Source organism: Aythya marila, assembly GCF_965140915.1.
Source record: "Aythya marila genome assembly, chromosome: 17".
NCBI classification, from domain to species: Eukaryota; Metazoa; Chordata; class Aves; order Anseriformes; family Anatidae; genus Aythya; species Aythya marila.
The window spans coordinates 11,525,229-11,545,334 of record NC_139058.1 but is presented as its reverse complement, the minus strand read 5'-3'; the positions used below and the strand labels follow the sequence as shown (position 1 = coordinate 11,545,334).

Below are 20,106 nucleotides of genomic sequence, written 5' to 3'. Positions count from 1 at the left end.
AAAAAAAAAAAAAAAAAAAGCAATGTTTTTACAGAAATGTTTTCACTGTTTTCACTAGAGTTAGTAAGAAAAATGCAAATATGATGGGGGGTGGAGAAGCTTTCTCCTGATAGATATATCAGGAGAAAACAAATAAAAGCAACTGACTGGAGAGGAATGTTTTCATCACTGGCTGGTTTTAGCTGTTTAACTGGTTAGCATCAGGACCTGGAAACCAGCTGCCCAAGCTTCAGCTCACTCGGCCAAGTCATTCCAGATGACCTCTGTGGACAGATACCACAGCACATCTTGTGGCTCTTCCCCTAGCAGTGACCGGGATGTGTAGGTAACTGCTTACCTCCTGAGGTGCATTAGAATTTCAAAGTCTGAGTCGCTTGAATAAAATTTGCTTCCAATTGGAAAATGCTAGTTAATGTAGGTAACCACATGTTAATTCCAAGTGGTAGTATTTTAGCTGCTATTTACTTTTCTGCAAGGTGTTAACGTGCAGTGCTCAGCCTGCTTGGGATACTCAGGAAAAGGTGATCTCTCTGTTCTGCATTTGTCCCCAGTGCAGCTAGTGTTCCAAAACTGAGAAACAAGTTTCAAAAGCAAATAATGACCAAGGAAGTCCTCATTCTCCAGGTGTTTCTGCAGGAAAATAAAATAGATTGGAGGCAGTGGAGCTGTAGATCTGGGAAAGAAAACTGTGGAGCATGTGGCAGGAATAGAATCTGGCTTTGATTTCCTCTATAGCCACTGTAGTATACACACTACTGTACTTAAAGGACAGCAAGCATTAGAAGAGCAAAGGAAATGTATATTTGTTTTTCTGGTCTTTCTCGTCATGCACAGATAACGTCACATGCTTCAAAGGCTCAGACATGCATCATCTTACCTGCAAGCTATGCAGAGGGCAGAGAGCAAAGCCAGTGCAAAGAAGACGGTCCCTGTTAAAACTGCCATCATCATCATGTTTTCGTTTCTTTCTTGCCTCACAGCATCTACAGTGTTGGGTTCAGTGATGTTCTTATATTCAAAGAGCATTGCAAAGCCTCGGCCCCGGTCAGTGGTGGTAATTAGCTCCATAATAACCTCAACCATTTCCAGAGACGAACCAAAGACCATGGTTTTGTTTAAAGGTGAATTTGGTCCACAGAAGCGAGAGGAAAATGTGATGAGATCAGAAACATACAATACATCATGGGGACAGACATCCACTGCTGACTGTGGGCTGGAAGAGATTTCCACCGGCAGTACCGTTGTGGGGAGAGTCCAGCTCTCTCCCAAAACTTCATCTCTCTCACTAGCAGCTAGGCGGGCAAGCAAAGTTTTGCCTTTCAAATCTTCCTCTGTTTCTCGGTCACTGGTATTTTGTCTCTGCATCGTGGCACCACTCGCCACAGAGAATGGCAGTTCTTCTGTTTGGGTCTTGGTGATCGCTTTGGGTTTCTTCATCTGTTTAGACTGGTTTTCTTCAGATGCTTGTTTGGCTTCATCTTTCTTTGAGGCAGCTCCTGGAAATTGTTCCAGGTGACCAGAAAGCTCTTTTGACTGATCTCCTGTGCTGCTCAGATTCTGAGCCACCTTCGACATCCAGGTCTGGAGAGAGGATTCTGTGGTATGGAGAGTGAAGTCTAGGTTTTCCTGAGGAGGGGATGTGTCCTTACTTTCTGTTACAGCAGGGGCTGAAAAACCATCCCAGGGGGGCGGAGTTTCGCTAGAGCTTTCAAAAATGTCAAAGTCAAAAATTTCCAAGATGAGACGGGTTCTCATGGGAATGAAAAATTGCCAAACACAGTGTGTCCCTGGGTAGTAGTTGTTTGGAAAACCTGGAGATAAAATCAGGCCTCTTTCCATTGATTCCACCACCGCACCACAGGAATAATATACCTGGGAAATTAAACAAATAAACTTACATCTTGCCAGAGACAATATACAGGATGCAGCCTGCTAGACCTACTGAAGGTCCTATCCTTCCCCTTTAGCAACTGGTATAAGATAGCCTCAAGAAATGGAAATTCATTAAGCTTGTAAAAGTCTACCTTCTACTTTCACATTTAGAACATTAATCTCTAATATGGACAGCCATTCTTAAAGACCATTCAAGTATATATTGAATAATCAACCTCTGCAGAAATGTAATCTAGATGAGTAATTAATTTCTATTCCTCTTTTTCTGTTACTGATCATAATAGCATCCATTTCTGCTTTTGGCTAAGAGGTGTTCCCAGGTTATTGATTACTGAATACATTACTTGCTGACATACAATTTTTTCACCGCACGAAAGTGTCATCCTAAATGGCTTGTTGTGTGTTAAAAATCTTAAGAAGCTAAAGAAAAACTGTGTCACCACAGTATCTTGAACTCTGTGTTATTTTCATTACAAAACGATTTTTTCAAATGTAAAAAGGCCCTTGCAGTGACAATTAAGCATGATTCATGCAACCAACTCATCTTCTGTTTCAAAGACATTGTCTTATTTACTTCAGTAAGCAGTAAAATCTAGGTGGTTTTGATTGGGTAAATTGTCCTTTAAATGCAAAGCCTCTCAAAATAGTGATGGCAGATATCAGCTCTCACTAGTAAACTAGAAATCAACATGCATTTTGCGTAACAGTGATAGTCCCATGTGAAATTTGTTACTTCTTCTTTCTCCATAAATAGTCTTCACAGTCCAAGTAGGAAGAAATCCACAAATAGTTGTGCTACCTACCATTTTCCTTGTTCTCTAAAGGTGTATGAGGCTGTTTTCCCCATATCATATTTACACTGACCTTCTCCTAAAGATGCTCTCAGAGCCTTTTTTCAAAATTATTTCATAAATTTGGAGAGCAGAGAGCCCTGTCTCTGCCTGGGGCAATTGTTTTTGAAAAGGACAAATAATAAGTCAGAGGTACTTAGGTACAAGCCCTATCTAGGAACATGTGTTTACTAGCATTAATTGGAAAAGAAAGGGAAGGCTTTGGGGGTTTGTTTTTCTTTTTTATTATTATTATTGGAAATGATTTGTCGTCTTGGTCTGTTATCTATTTAAACACAAAGGAAGTTTGGCAGTACAACAAACAAAGCTTATGAAGTCCATATAAAGCCACAAAGATCAAAATACTCCATTTTTTTTCTCTTGCTCCTTCCCTTTGGCCCATATTGAAATGGAAAGAATAAAAATTACAATGCCAAATGGTAAAAGCCCTTAAGTGAAAACAAAAAGCCAGACCTGTTCTGCAAGGCATGAACTTTGTTTTCCAGCAGGTGCTTTTCATATTCAGAGTAATTCCAGGGTAGGTGTCAGGGTGGCAATAAAAAAGGACCAAAACAGCAAAGTGGGTAGAAATTGTTTTCCGTACTACAGATTGAAATCCAATCTTTGACTTTTAAAAGTGTCACTTAAATCAAAGGTTGTGCTAATTATAGTGGAATAAACTATGGGCTTCTAATTTAAGGCACTTGGACTATGGCTTGAAGTCTCAAGTGGAGAAGAAACCATATTCATGCACCCAGATCATATTATTTTCTGTGAATGCTTTAGGTGCCCCACAGCATGTAATGCCAAAATAGGTAAAGAGAAATTTAGAGATCTTTCCTCTAGGAGGTAATTTGTTGTTGTTCTGATCTAAATTAGTTAATTCATGGTAAAAATCCAGCCGAAAACAGAAAAACTTTGTCAATTTAGGAGGATACGAATCCTAACATTTAGTTTCATTTCCTAATTTACTTTGGAATTACAGATACATTTACTGTTGTTTTGGGGATTTTACTGAAAACTAGATGATTTCCAGTGATTACACCCTTTCTTCTGTTAGGGAGAGGGTTACTCCTATGCTAGGAAGAAAGAGGGCTTCTCTGTGATTTCCTTCTCTCCTGGAGTATCTGTGCAGACATGCCTTTGTTCTCAGTCTCTTGAGCTCACTCTTAAATATTTGTATACCAAGAACTAACAAATAATGCCTAACTTTTCATTTAAAAGAAGTACCCAGTTTTGGAGCCAGAATGTGCATCAGAACTGCTGCTATTGAAAGGTACTCCTGGCTGTAGGAGAATTACACATAGGCCCAAACTTCCTAAATTAGCAGTGATTGAGGGTTGAGATTTTATTTTGAGAAATATGTGAACTGACCTAGTTGTCTTTTTTCAGATACTGAGAAGGCAGTTGGAAGCATTCACAGCCCCACCTCTACTACCAGAAGATTTTGTTAACACCCAAAAGTAGCAGCCATCAGCTCAGTGGATCTTGTGTGATTAATCACTGAAGTGTTGAATGGGTAAGTGCATTCTTATAAATCCCTCGCCCCCACTCTCAAGAGACGTTCATATTCCTGCCTTCATTTTCACTTGAATCTGTCATCATTTGGAGACTCTGTGTATGTCCATGGAGCCTCAGGTTCAGGCTCAGATGTTTTTTGTTCGCCTGCAAGACACGTGGCTGCCAGTCAGCAGCAATATTTAGCTTAATCCCAACAGGTACCCTGTGTCCACAGACCTAAGGACGGTGGATTTGTGCAACACATGCATTCCAGAAATATGGTTGAAAGGTCATAGCAATAGGGCAATATTTCATTTATTATGGCTTGGGAGACTGAAAACCTTCAAGATTTGTTTGGAGAACAGGAAAAAAATAATACACAAGGGACAGCAAATGCAAGACAGATCTGGGGGGGGAGGAAGAGAGGAGGGAGGATTTCTGATGAGTTTATAATCCACGACTGAATTACTGACAAAACTGTTTAGTTCATTTACATCATCCATTATGAAGGCTGAATTTCATCAATTAGACACAGATGTTCCCTTCCTCAGCAAGTTATAAATTCACAGGCTTTTGACAGAGGCATGCAAAAAATTTGGCACATTTTTAATCTTTGCAAATGATAGGTTGTTTTTTTTAAAAGCAACAGTTGATATATGCCTACCTCAATTAGACCAATTATGAAAAGGGTGGGGATTTATTTTTCCTTTTTTTTTTTTTTTTTTTTTTTAATCTGTTCAGAAGATAAACTCCTGAGTGTGTTGATGAGAGGCACATCAAACTCACGTGGGTTCAGAAGGGACCTCTTCAGAGGAATAAGTTTTTTTGGAAGGCAGCAAGGGTTGCAGTTTTCAAGCATACAAAGGAGTGTGATTGGCAGTGGTTAATGTACTGATACATGAAATACAGTGGCTTGCCAGAGGAAATCTTAAGGTGTGGATAGGTGATTACTAGGCAGGAGGGTCTTGCAAGAAGCCACGAATGTGGCAGCTTGCCCACAAGAGCTCTTCAGTGATGGGTACCAGCCTCTGTGCAAACCACTAGAAGCAGGCAGGGCTCAGTTTTTCAAGCTTCTCTGGCCTGCCTCCAAGAGAGGAATGCTTCAGGCATGAGGTGGTGGTGGGAGCCCAGAGAGAATGTGGGGAGGCTGCTGTTACATGTAGCTGGTAAGAGAAGGTGACACGGCCATGCAGTTCAGCTTGTAAAGACATATGCCCTGCTGAAGAGGAGACAAAGTGATGCAAGGTCCTGGTTAGGGAAACCCTCAGCCCATTTGTGTTCATAGCTTTCATTGAAGCCCTGAGTGCAGTAGTGATACATTTTCTTCATTCATGTTAATGCTGGTTATGAGGAGCTGCTGTTCACAGCATCCTGGAGGATGCTGTCCTGCCTGCATAGTCCCAAAGACTGTTTATTTTTGAAGTGTTTATCTCAAAGAAGGGGAAAGAGGACGTCCTGTCTTGATGTTTGTTATTTGTGAGCACAATCTCAGATTCTCTGGCTTGAGACCTCTCTAGTGTAGTTTTTCTTTTACAACATACCCAAGAAATATCAAGTTATCTTGGTGTGTACACAGAGTCAGAGTGAAAGCCTCAGCAGACCAGACTGGAGAAATACAGTGGAACCACTAAATTTCTAAGACATCCTCAAGGGCCAGGATGCACACTTGATAGAGATACCCAGTTTCAGGTGTGTGGGGAGAAGATCATAACCCACTTCTCCCTCATTCATGCATTATGCACATCTCAGCTTCTGTGTATTTCTCACATGTATTTCCAGTTTTAGGCATACTTAAAAATGTCACTTTCACTTCTTTTTAGAAATGCCAGAGAAGGAATAATCAACTACATTTCAAGCTGACTGAACTTTTAAGAGCTGCCACATTTATTAGTGTCTTCAAGAACAGACGTGTATTATCTCCTTATCCAAGTTAAAGGGCTTTGCTTGAAGGCTGTACTAGAAAAAATTAATATTAGAGTAATGAGTGAAGATGAGGATAGAACTTGTTTATGCAGACCTTAGGCCCTTAAAGAAGATCACTCTGAAGTCAAAATGCTTGGTTATGATCCTGTGCTTGTGACCACAAGATTCTTTTATGTTTTGTCCTTTTCTGTAAAGTATACACACTAAGTAGATGATACATCACTGATTGTGTTTTTTGTTTGTTTGTTTGTTTGTTTGTTTTGTGGTTTTTTTTTTGGGGGGGAGAGTAAAAAGAGAACCTTTCTCCAGGTAGATTTTTTGCTTTTATAAAACAGAGTCCTCTAGCTCCCCCCGCTAAGGCTGCCTAGTAGCCTTATCTTGTCAGCCTACAGCTGACTGTATACCAAACATAGAGATACGCAATTAGATTTTGGACAGAAATGGACATGGTCTTAGAATACAAGACTGTTCAGTCTAGATAACTAAATTTAGCCATCTGAACTCACGATAGTATTGGTGGGGTGAAAATCCAGGAAGCTTTATTTAGGATCCATCACCCCTTCAAAATTAAAAACATACAATGTGCACACATGTGTGTACATGTGTGTTTCTTTCAGAGTTGGCAATGTTTTAAGACTACCTCATCAGTTCTTTCACATTTTATTCTGCCCCAGGTACCTCTTTAAAACACTGGCTCAACCAATCTTTGCAATTGCTCTTAACATGCAGAGCTAGGTATGGTATCTCAGTTACTTGCCCCTCCAAGTACAAGAGGTTCATTCTGAGTTAAAGATCACTTGGATACTTGAACAGAGCCAACCACCCGGAATGAAATAGGAAGTGGCCTGAACTTTCATCCAGAGCAGAAAGAAAATGATTGAACTTAGGGCTTTAAAAAGGAGAAGAAAAAAAAAAAAAAAAAAAAAAAAAAAAAAAGAAACAACAAGGGAAAGAGATCATTCCCCACTCCTAGCTTAAGGGCGGGGGGGGGAACAAAATATGGACAAGTATTTATTTGCTGACGTGGTTGGAAGGAACTAGCTGCAAAGCTACCAGAAATACAATTCTTGTGGTTCCCAGAGGAAGGACCAAGTTCTCCTCTCACAGTATTTCCAAGTTACAGAAGTCTGAGCTTTTTGGATGCTCATCAAATACAGGATCTAAGGAAAGACTATCCCAAGACTAAGATCTTAAACTAACAGACTGAAGTTTTATAAGTGATCACATTTACTTCACTAGCTGACTGATCTACAGATCAAAGATGTTATAAATCTATAAATCTGTTTCCAAGTGGAGGACAAAGTTAATTGGAGGTTTTATAAAATTAGCACTCTACTTAATTTTGTACTTTCAGCTCATCATTAAAGGTTTATTTTCTTTCATTAGAATGAACTAGATACAACAGCAGCACCTCAACTTATTTTTCCACCTGGCAGTACAGGAGTTCCTGGAACTGCCTTGGAATCACCATTTTCCCCTCTGCCAAATTGCCTTTGCTGTTCAAAGCATGAGACAGCAGCAAAAGGAAAATCTCTCATCCTGTATTATGGCAACTCTTCAAGCATCTCTGGATGCTTGGAAATAGCATGCCTAGCAGCAGTAGATCAGGATATGGGATTGACAGAGCATAAAAAAATTGCTGGTAGCTTGCTTGAATATAACGAGAGAGTTGTCCCTGTCTCCTTTTTCCAGTCCTCAACAGTGACTTTTTTTTCAGAATGATCCCTCAAAGAGTTCTCAATTTGGAGTGTATTCTGTCTGCTGAGGGGTCATCTTCTCTCCCTCCCAGTAGCTGTATCCTGACACCAATCCATACACCAGCACACAGTCTGTATTCTTGCCTTGTGCCCTGAGGAAATTCACGTAAATGAGCACTGAACAGGCCTCAATTGTAGGACCCCAAATCCAGGCTGAGCATACATTTGCTTTTAATACAGTTAATACAGAGCAGTTGCACTCCTGTTTTTAAACAAGGGTCTAATATTTCTTGAAGTGAGTGCAACCTGCTGGATTTAAGCAAAATCAAAACTACATTTTTTAACAGATGCTCTGTTATTTCAGTAGTGGGTAACAGCAGTTCCACCACATGATTGTGATTGTGGATGTGACATTTCCACTCTGCAAATCCCATTTCCAGGAAAGAACCCAACTCATCTTATATTACTACTTGGCACACATCAGACTCTTTTACAGGGCCCTGTTTTCATGCCTATCAACAAGTTTTCTACTGTTCTTAATGGCTGACAGGACATTTGAAGATTACCAACATGCAGGTAGGAAGGGGAGGGGACTACGAAGGCCTGTAGCTGCAGGAGACAAGGAAAATAAAGTTTTTTCTGGAAGAGTAGAGGAGGGAAGCAGGAATTCACTGCAGCAATTAGAGCAAAATGCGAAGTCTGAATGAGACTTAGGACATGGAGGCCCAAATGTACCTCAGACTGTAGGCAAGCTATTTTCTCTTATTCTTCCCATATGTGACTTCGCTGCAGCTGAGCCCTGAAAATCTGCAAAAGATTGCTTGGAAGGTGCTGCTTTATTTCACAGGAGAACAGACAACCTTCTCCTCACTCTGTGGGGAGGGGAAAAAAAAAAAAAAAAGGCAAGGATGTTAATGTTTGCATAACCTTGGAAAGAGGCAACTAGGCTTTGTCAGGATGGAAAGAGAAAGATGGGACTCAGGACATCCTCACCTGCTCCTAGGTCAGAGTGGCCAACTTCTGGTGCCTGCTTGTAGATGCAGCATTTCCTACAGCAGCATGCCAAACCTTTAGGCAGGCCATTGCCACAACAAATCTCTGTGAATCAAAGCAGCTGCAGAAGTGGCAGGAGAAGGTCAGCAATCTCATTAGAGGCAGGAGGCCCAGGCCCGCCAGCCACAGCAAGGTCCCAGCTTCACAGCTGCAGCATATTTTGATACCTGGCCTCCAGCAGATTGCATAACTGTGCCATGAGGTCACCATCCTTCCTACTTGATCCTCTCTGAGAACCGGAGGTGGGGAAAAGAAAAAAACATGGGCACTCAGGCAACCACCAGACACAGCAACACACTCCAGTTTCTGTGGAGAACAACAGACCTCCTCATTTAACTCCAGAGATGCAAGGCCTTTTTCTGCTTACAAAAAAATGCTTGTTCACAGAGACACAAACAAGGGCTGTTTTCTGAACAATCACCCATGGAACAGTGCAGCTTTCCATAGCATGATCAGCAGTATACGCAGTCTGTGCATATATTGTAACTTGACATTTTGTACTTGCTTTCAGAGCAACTAGAGAAAAGTCAAGTTGATGCTCTCCTTCTTTTGAGAGGTTTTCAGGTGAGAAGCAAAAGCAGTTTATCCTTATTAGGCCAGAGATGCCAACCTTCACTGGAGTTATGTACAATGGGCAGAAGTTTCTGCAGACATCTTGAAGACCTCCTATTTAAGGCAATGAATAAAGATCACCCAGCTGTGGTCCTTGCCTCCCTCTAGACACAAAAGGCAGAGACATTTCCTGCAGAGGGAAATTCATGGTCTTAACAGCCCTCTCAAAGAATATCTCCCCTCTCAACTAAGGTGGGGACTTTAAAAGACTTACTGGCCAACTCAGTTTTCTAACACTTCCTAGGTGAAACCTGCTAGAATACTTTCAGGATACAGAAAAGATAACAAAAATTATTCTTGATTTTTTTCCCAACATTAAAAATATGCAGAAGTTTTAGTTCTCCCCTTCCAGTTCTTTAATTAAGATAATTTGGATTCACCTACATGAACTCCTGCAAGTAACAGCTATGTAAGTTTGGCTAAGCGAAGTTCTCTCTCCTTAGCCAGTTCTTTATTTGCTTTAGATTTTTTAAGGCTACTTCTGTATAGGTATTTCTACTTCATATATACTTTTACTATAGGTACTTCTGCTACTTGACAATTTCCCAAGTTGAAGTTACTACCACAGGAGCACCCTATTGTTCACTGATAACTCTACTTGCTGTATGCCAGCTGGAGAAGCATTTATGAAGTAGATAAAGCATTGGTAGGAGTGTGAAATGAAGACAGAAATTCTCTGGAAGGGGCCTAGGCCAAGGCATAGAATATTTCTAATTGACTTATTTTTTTAATTTAATCAGTACTCTTACATCTAGGTACTCTTACTAGAAACCAAGTGCTAGGTCTTATTCTGAGCTCTTCATCCTTCACTCTGCAGCCCCACATTGCAAAATTCATGTCCTTCTTCTCATCTTAGTCTGAAAGAAGAAAATATCCAGACTGCTTTTCTATGAAATTATTTGGAAAATCTATTTAAAATATGCAAATCTAGTGCTTGGAAAGACCCATTTGACTAGACAGTCTTCCCTTGGGAACTACAACTCTTACACTTGTGAGATAGAACAATGTCAGGTAGAAATCTGTCCTTAGTATCTCAGATTTATCATGCTACATTCATGCAACAAATGCAAGTGAGACATGTCATTATGAGGGCAGTCTGATAATTGTTTTCTTGCTCTTATCCCAACATTAGTTTTTATGGTTAAGGAAGCAAATGATATGTAAGATAACATCCACCAGGGAGTGCTAGAATTCACATCAACGACCAGCTTTTCCATGCAGACTTTTGAGGCTATTCCTTGAGTGGAAGCTGTAATTCTTGTGACTGGATACTCAACAGACATACAGAGATCTTCCAATAGAAATGCAAGATACCATATCACGTAAGATCCTATAACCATACAAAGCTGCCATTCTTGTTCTTGGTTTTGTTTTTGTTTTCCTTCAGAAAATACTCTTATTCAAATATCCAATAAATAAATAAGTAAGCTTTAGAATGAGAAATAAAATCATCATTTAGAGTGCTTCCTCAGGCAAATAATCATGAATATGATGAGGAGCATCGTAAATAAAAGTAAGGCTGTGTAATAAAGAGTTCAAGATGCTATGGCCGTTTGCTTCAGGGCTTTAATAGGTCAGCATAGGTCTTTTTTCTTATAAAGCAGGTTCTCATTAACAAGGTGTACACAACACACCATAGATAAAATTAACAGTAAACGATAGAGTTGGTGGGAACTGACAGGGTGATGAAGGAGTTTCCAGAAGATCAATCTGGTTTTCATTTTCTATAAACTGAACAGGCCAAAGCAGCTTAAATTAAAGAGTAGAAAACACAGTCAGATTATGTCTGAACTGCTTGGTAACCAGACGAAACCTATAACAAAACAAAAGCTATAGCACTGCAGTAAAAGTTTGCTTGCAGAGTTCAATATAAGAGTCCATTCAACAAGCTATGTATGAGTTCATAGGAATCTGAGAAACTAGTGTTCCGAAATTAACTTTAAATATATAAACCTCCCAAATACTTGGGGGAGATTTAAATAATGAAATCCATATGCAGCTTAGGTGCTCAAATATGCTTTGTTTTGTTTTGAGAGTACCAAAAACTGGAGAATGAGGAACTGGAAAACAATCACAAGCAAATTTTGCTGGCCACTTCCCAGCAAACAAATTTTGATCTTTAAAAGCAAACAAAAAAAAAAAAAACCACACACATACATGTAAACTTGCTTTGAAAAAAAAAAAAAAAAAAGCTGTTTGTGCTTGGATTTCTAGCTGCATGACCCTATTGTTTCAGCCAGACACTTCAGATGTTCCACATGCTGGAAGCCTATTGTAGAAACATATGGAGAAGGAAACATTCCACATGTGAAAGCTAAAACCTGCTAATATCGCCAATAGCATGCTGAAAATCTTTAGGAACTGGTTTAATGTTTCACTAAATGTCACTAGCAGGTGAGAGGGCTTATGCAGAAGACATGGATAGCGATCCTTAATAAGCAAACAGATAAAAACCTCCTTCCTTTCATGCAAAAACTTGGAGTAAAAAAATATTTGTAGCTAAGTTTTTAAGCATGCATTTGCTACAGCTGAGGCTGGCCATTCAGAAGTCTGTTATGGTCTGAACACACGCACACACACACTTGGCTTTGGATGGTATACAAACAGCAGCACCTTTCTTCACCTCACTGTTTCAGGATTCATCTCCCCTTGTATGCTCTGAATAGGGAAATTTCCAAGACTCCTCCTTTGCCAGGATTTCAGAGAGCAGGATGCTTGTAAATTTTACTTTACTGCCTACGCATAAGGAGAGACCATGAGGGCACAGCAGGGAGGGTGTGGGAGAACACAGAAAAAAGTACAACAGATACTGCAGCCAGAGGAAAACCTAAGCACTGGGTTTGTTGTTATAGGGTCTCAACCAGTGAGCAGTTTATTTTTCCAAATAAATCTGCTTTGCAGACATCCTTTCTTCTTCCCCATTCAAGTTTCAACCAGGAAGCCTGGAATAAGTTACTGTTGATTTTAGAGGCAAATCAAAGTGTTCATCCTACTAAGCTCACATTTAAAGTTAGTCTTGATGAGAAACTCCTTGGGGCCCTTGTATTCAAATAGCGAAGTCTGAGATTCACCTGAACTGCCCACCCATGCAGATCTATGATACAGGGAGGAAGATAAGCGGATGGGCAGTCTGGGCTTCAGGCCTCGGGTCTAACAGTATAGGCTCCATATTTTAAGTTAAATGCAGAAGAAAAAAGCAGTCCTTTAATAAAATCCTAGTCACTCAAAACAGGAAAATACTTACTAACCAAGACCAGGAGAGGGCTAGATTTAGGCAAAATAAGTGGATTGGGTCTCTAGCAGGCACACCCACTTTGGAAAGGCTGCACAATTGTCTCTCTGGGATTTGGATTAGGTTGGGATTTCAAAGGCATTTCATCCCAGATCTCCTGTATTCATGAATCTTTTCTTACTGACATCCTTGGTACCTGGCCCTTGTTAATAGTCCTGCTATTATTTAACACAATAATGAAACACGATCATTATGGAATAGATCAGTAACAGATCAGTGATCTAAAAGTCCCTCCTCAGACCTGACAGTAGTTCTGAATGGAGGCTTGCACCAGCCCATTTTGTTGAGGTGGTTTGATGTTGCAACCTGGCTGCTAATATAAAGAAATTAGAAGAATAGAATAGTGGATGAAAATGAGATAGCACAACAGGTTATGGCTTGTATGTGGCAAATTTGCTTTTGTTTTGCCACTTTGAACACCACCCACCCCTGCTTTATACTGAAGTGTAATGGTGCTGCCTGTACTCCCCCAGGACCAAGGATTTCATCTAATTTAATAGTTTCTGTAATTAGATATTTGTGAAACTCTGAAATCCTCTGATGAAAGGTGCTGTAAAAATATTACCAACTCTTCTACCATTAAAGGACTCCACCCAAACCCAAATACAGATGTAGTCCTCAATGTACATCATTACTAATCCAAATCAGCAGTACTTATGGCCTGATTTAAATCCTCCTGAAGTCCAAGATGACTTCTGTGGCTTTCAGTAGGGCCCCAAGAATTTTAGAAAGGAAATAAAGGCAAATCAGCCTTTTCTCCTCTCAAAATTGGGACCTCTTTTTCCTGATCAGAAGCAAGGCTATCTGAAGTGAAGCATAAGGCCATTTTCTGCTGAGGGCTTTTTAAGAGGAATTATACCATTCTTACATTGAGTCCAAGGACTAAGGCTGCCAGCAAGGCTCTTCTCAACTGCTGTACAATCATTCTACATATTATTGCAAGACCCTGTCCCGACTCCGCTGTCTTCCTGCCATGGATTTGTAGAAGTAGAAGAGGATTATTTTTTACATTTAGCAATTCTCATACTCAAGGAAGGGCCTAAAATATCTTAAAATTTGGCTGGTGTTGTCTTCTATATCTAACCATCAAGCTGGATATTGATAATTTAATATTGATAGACCTGAGATGTCTGTGCATAGACTGACCTTGTAGGAATAATAATAGCGTGGAAAGGGAAGAGCTGCTACACCAGCCTTAGTCTAGCTAGCTGCATACTGCTGTGTAGGCACTCTCTGGTACCAAACATGCCACACATTCTTTTAAGAAGAAGGGGAGGCAGGAAGAAAGAGACAGACAGAGGAACACTTTACCACCATTCCTGGTCTGTCATGCAAAGAAACAAATGAAGGGGGAAAGTAATTGTTTGCTGGTTACTACAGGAAAGTTTGTTTGCTGGGTCTTTTTAAACCAGTGCAACAGGATTGTTTGCTTCAAGCTACTTAGATATTAAAGGAACAAAAATGATTTCAGTGTTTTCATCTAGGAGATGGCTGGCAATTCTAGTGGTACAGAACACTTTTACCTCCTTCAGCATAAATATTACCCACATCATTCCAGCAAGCTGCTGCCACTGGCTTACTTCTCTTACCTTGGCTGCTTCTTCCATCTCTGGCTTTGGCAAACAGGAGAACTATGGTTCAGCTCTACAAAGAGAGAGTCCCATGTGCTGTGCAGGACTCGAGGCCAGCCTCATCCATCTTCTCAGCTTTCAGCTTCTCCAGTGCTTCAGTAATTAGAATTATCAGGACTGAAACACTGTGGACATTATTGCTGCTTAGTGTGAAGTTAACAAGAGAGCCAGATTTATGACATTCTGGCCAGACGGAAGATTTATTTAAAAAAAAAAAAAAAAAAAGTTATAAATGATTGCCTAGTTCCAGGGATACATACTCCAGAATCTTATTTTGCCAGAGACTCCACATGAACTTTAGCCTCTAGGAGAAATCCGCCTGCATTTTTCTAACTGAAATACCAGTCAGACCAGTGGCGGGATGCAAACTAACATGCATGAAAAATAAAGGTTCAATGACCCAAATCAATTATGTTTTAAGGGCACTGCTTTGGACTCAGTAGGAAATATTTTAAACAGGAAAAAGAACTAAATAGGATCATTCATTGAACTGACCTGGAAATGAGACAGAAATTTGGTAAATAAGTTCAGTGCAAGCCAGTTTTATGTACCAATTAATAGAAAGAAATAAAGACGAAAAGAAAAAGAAAGAAAATAGATATTTCTTAGACTCAAATAGTGTTTCAGACTTCTGTGTACTAAAATGAACAGTGCAATAAAACAAAAAAAAAAAAAAAAAAAAGAGAGAGAGAGTGAGAGAGAAAAGCTATTTATAGAAATCCTGAAACCATATCTTTATTAAAATAGGATGTCCCACAGCTCTTCTGTATAAAACAAAAATAATAATTCAAAGCAAGAGCATCTTCTGAAGATCAGAACAAGGTACTGTGGCTGAATTTTAATTTTTAAGCACACAGGCACAAGTTAGGGAGAAACAATGCTACTGCATCAAGATATAAGAATATAGCTACTCTCCAAAAGGGCCAAACATCCAAGCTCCTTGCACAGTACCTATCTGCCAAGGTATATTGTAAACACAATAGGAAGCAGCTACAGCAATTAATCAAGATCTAAAGAAAATAGGAAAGACCTATAATTTTTCTTTTTCTGAAGCAAAAAGTACTTTCACAAACAGTGAAGAGATTAATAGACACTGAGCTTCTTGCCAGCAAAACTTTCAGGTTCTTTGAAGGTGCCTTATTTGTCTTGACTGGCTTAGGTTGTTGGGATAGAAAGACAGTCTTGTGTGCATATACAGTGCTTTATAGCGACATATAAAGCAAAACCTACCTGGACCTAAATATCCCATTAAAGTGTAACTAAAATAACCTCCACATCTGGCAGCTGGGATTGAAACCAGACGTGTAGCACATCTGGAAAAGAACTGGGCTGCTGCTGTCAGGCACTGAGCTGTCTGTGGGATGTACTTTTCAATTGTTTGGAGAGACTTCATAAAGTTTATCTATTTTGCCTGCACTTTTCTTAAGGCAGACATGGACCAGTAACATGCTCAGACCAATTGTGTGGCAATTTTAAACATTTGAGAATTTCCATGTCCTTCCCTCCCCAATCAGAAGTGCATATTTTGCTGCTCCAGTTGCATAATTTACTGATTCAGCTGCATGCTTGGTTGATCTGGCAGGAGACTAGTACAGTAGTTGAGATTCTGGATACATTGCCAATTGTGCAGTGTGCTTTGTTGATCGGGGCCGTAGAATTTAATAGATGAAATTTCATACTTTACTAATCAGGCCACATTCTTTGCTAATTGAGGTGCATATTTTAGTAGTTGATTTTTTTTTTTAATCCTTCACTGATCTTGGGAAGGATCCTGCTCCCTCTGAAACCAGCAGGAATTTTGCCATGGTCCTCATCGGGAGCAGGACTTTCACTAAAAGGTCAGTATCGCTGAAGATTTCCTAACAGAAAAAAAGAAAGGCTTGATTTTTCTTAAGCCAGCAAGTGAACAGAAGAATACTAGGTGAAAGATGGCACTGGCACAGAGACCTCCTCCATAGGGATTTGATTAAACAGATAATATTTTATGGACGTACAGAGACCTGGAATTTTGACTATGTTATTCTTTCATCAGGCTTACATTCTTCCTTCAGGATAAACAAGCCACTTATCTGCACATCTTGTTCCATCTGATACAGACACACAGAAGGAAACATCATACACCTTATCTCCAAATTTTCTTTCATTTGATCTAACTCCTATTTTAAAGTTGCTGTAGTCCTTAGTAAATGGTTCCAGAGAGAGCTCTATTTTGCTACAAAACCTGTTTCAAACATCCACGCTACCCAACAGCATCCCCAAGTTCCTCAACTCTGACTGGCAGAGACCACCTTCCTGGATGAAAAGAGCAGTTCAGTCTCCCATACATCAAGCAGACTTTACTCTTTCCAAGGGAGTTTCTTTTTTTTTTTTTTTTTTTTTTTTTTTTTGGTACTGCTAACTCTGTACCAGAAGATAACTCATTTCTCATAAATCTTTGAAAATCTTTGAATACCTTTTTTCAACAGCTAAATTGAACTAGATTTGAACCATCAGTTTAGAATGGGATTTTCTCCTAGCGTAGCAACACTGTCAGAATGTAGCCAAAAAAAGATAAAAATAATGAAGCCTACACAGCATAGTGCAGTCCTTGACAAGTGGAGAACAAGTGCAACTTAATCAAAAAAATAACAAAAACAGGGAGCAAGAGATGTACACACATGTCTAATGCACAGATTTCAATGTCACATTTAGGAAGATAAGCAATAGAAAGTGCCTAAGTTTCATTCTGCAAAAGAAATTGCCCTTCATGTTTAGAGACTATGGGCAACATGTTATCCAAAGAATAATTGACATGACAAGAAGTCATGTCTGGGAAAGTAAGTGGGAGGTTGCTGCTGCTTCATTACGGAGGCAGTTTCTTTTCTATGGTACCAGTGGTCAATACGTAACTAGTTCAGATATTGTCTGATGGGAAATCAAGCAGTCCTGATTTCAGAACGAGAGAACAACAGAAGCTGACTAGGAAACAGAAAGGGAAAGGAAAAAAAAAAAAAAAAGCAAAATTAATAGAGCTTGTTGACACATTCAGTGTCCCACTATTACAACTCGCACCCGAAGGCACACGACACAGCTAATACTTGTTCTGCCTCATGACTGCCCAGGCAGAATTAGAACAAAACTAGCTCAGGAAGGATGTAATAACTTTGGGCAGCAATCAAGTTATGTACTTTAAGTACACAGCTGGATGAGGGAGTTGTTCATCTCCAGTAACAAGCCCAAGAGGAGAGAGTAAGCCTGCAGATTACATGATGCAATTCTGAGTTAAAAGAGAGAGAAAAGATGAAAATCCGCAACCATACAATTCAATGGATTTGTGTGCACCTTCGTGAAGTTAATACTTAGTAGTTCAGTGCCAAAAATGTGGCTTAATTAAGGAGTTCTCAATGTAGCTATCTTCCTAGGATACCGAGTGAGATAAAACATCTTCGTTTAAACCACGAAGTCATTGCTGTATTCATATGTGCTGTGGCAGGGAGTTGGTGTATCAGGCTGAATTACAATGCTGTTTTCCACAGGGAAAGCAACCCCCCCACACTTATTTATTTATATGTAACGAAAGATGTACATTCATGGAATATCTTTTATTGCATAGTGGCTCATCCTTTGTAGATCTAAGAATCCCTACCAGAGGTGTCAAATCCTGCTCCTATCAGAGTCCACAGGAAAAGTCCCCGCTGTGTCAGCGGGACCAGGACTGCTCACCCCTCCCAAAGCCCAGAGCCCCGGTTTGCTCTGCAGCTGCTCCACGTTACGGGGTGCTCTTTGCTTCCAACTCTGCCTTTTCCACCACCGCTCTGCTTCCCCCGGGGCTCACCTCGTGGCTCCCAGCTATGCCAAGGTCCCCGTCCTGAGAGCCGCCAGGTTCATGGTTCACCTGCTAGCCCTGCTACAGACGAGGTGCACAAGCCTGGAGCGCACAGGGACAAGGCACAGCGCGGTTGGTTTGGCTCCCTTATGCCAGGCTGCCCGCTCCTTAGGGATGCTTTTGGGCGAGCGCTCCCATTTCTGCTGGCAATGCCGTTACACCGGTTACCGCGGGGCTTGCATAGATGCTGGCAATGCTTTGCCGTCCCGAAGCAGAGGGGGCGACCCAGACGCGGGCCGTGCCTCCCGCTGCCCTTTGGACTCGAGAGGCGCTGCCGACCCCCGCCGCCGGCCGGGCAGGGACCGGGGGGCACCGCTCCGCATCCCCTCGTCCCGGCACCGCTCCGCATCCCCCCGGCCCGCCGGATCCCGATCCCGGGGCACCCCCCCCGTCCCGCCGGGGGTCGCGGGGCTTTACCTTGCCTCCCGCCCCGCCGAGGCACAGCGCCGCGGCCGCCGCCAGGACCAGCCCCGCACCGGGGAAGCTCCGGACCATGGTGCGGGGAGCCGAGCCGAGCCGTGCCGTGCCGAGCCGTGCCGGGCTTTGCGGAGCCGTGCCCCGAGCCGTGCCGTGCCGAGCAGTGCCGTGCCCCGGGCGGGCTCCTCTGACAGCGACCCCCTCCCTCCCCCGGCCTCCCCGCCCCTCGCCCCCTCCCCCGGCCGCTCCCGGCCCCTGCCCTCCCCCGGGGGGCACCCGCGGCGCGGGGCCGGGCAGGGAGCGGGGGTGGCCGCTGCGAGCCCCCCGCTCCCCAGGGGGGTGCCCGGCGCTTTTTGTCCTCGCCGGGTGTGGAAAGGGCCGGGGCTGGAGGCGGCCCGGCCCCTGCGGGCAGCCTCCCCCAGCGGCCTCCCGGGGAAAAGTGCCTCCCGCCGCCGGGGGGGGAGACGAGGGGCAAAGTGCGCCCCGCCGGCCCCCGGAGCACGGGCTGGAATGATCAGGGGAAGGGGAGAAGGGAGAAAGGCCCTTTCCAAGGAGGGAAAATCCCTTTCCAAGGAGGAAAGGGAAGGACTGCTGCCAGGCACCCTAAGGAGCCCCTCGGCCTTTCTGGAGATCATGGCAGGGCAGGGGAGGCTCCTCGTTCCCGTGACATTTTGTGGTTTTCCAGGTCAGAACCTCTCCTGTACCCTCTCCAGTAACAGACACGCTGCAGTGAGCATCAGCCAGCCCTACAGCCCCAGCAAGCAGAACATCTTCTGTCCGTGCAGGTGGCAGCGAGCACACGTTGCTAGCTTCAGTTAATTCCTGTGCTCTATAGAAGGAGTTGCAATAGTTTATTTTAAATGTAAAAGTTTTGGTGAAAAGACTGCGGTTTTATGCTTGGAGCTTCTTTTTTGTGGCTCGGTGACACAGACACTCCCCGGTAAGCAGCTCATGGAGCCCTCAGAGGCTCCAGCTGCCTGGGGGACGCTGCCAGCCCAGGTCGTGGCAGGGTTTGTCATGCCTTCCCCAGAAAATTCCCATGCTGGCCCTATTGGACAAAGGACACTGTCATGGCAAGTCCTGAATTCCTCCTTCCCAACAGGCAGGGACTCACACGGCTTTCAGAGGACAGTGTCATCAGTGGAAAATCCCTGGATAACACCTTCTGTTGGGGTCCAAGCAGGTGCATGTAGTGAGCATGAAATTGGAGGGCTGACACCTGAGAAAACCAAAGGATTTTTGTCATAAATACATGGATGTACTTTGTATTTGACTTTCCGTATTGTTCTCTTCATCGTGTAAATTGGAAGTAATGTCTTGAATTTATACTTTTTAGTGAAAGCGTGAGAGGCTGTGCGCAGGCACTGAGGCAGCAGTCTCACACTGACTGAGG

General features: G+C 42.2%; 1 protein-coding gene across 3 annotated transcripts in view; it reads right to left on the bottom strand.

Moving 5' to 3' along the window:
- Positions 1–18,821, bottom strand: part of LOC309884626 (uncharacterized protein) — a 32,496-nt gene extending 13,675 nt beyond the window's left edge. For all 3 annotated transcript variants that reach the window (XM_082773722.1, XM_082773724.1, XM_082773723.1), the window contains exons 1-2: positions 18,714–18,821; positions 878–1,872 (exon numbers count right to left, since the gene is read on the bottom strand). In XM_082773722.1, the coding sequence (XP_082629848.1) occupies positions 878–1,872; positions 18,714–18,791 (1,073 nt within the window). In that variant the 5' untranslated portion in view covers positions 18,792–18,821. The remainder of the gene's footprint in view (positions 1–877; positions 1,873–18,713) is intronic.
- Positions 18,822–20,106: the final 1,285 nt, after the last annotated feature.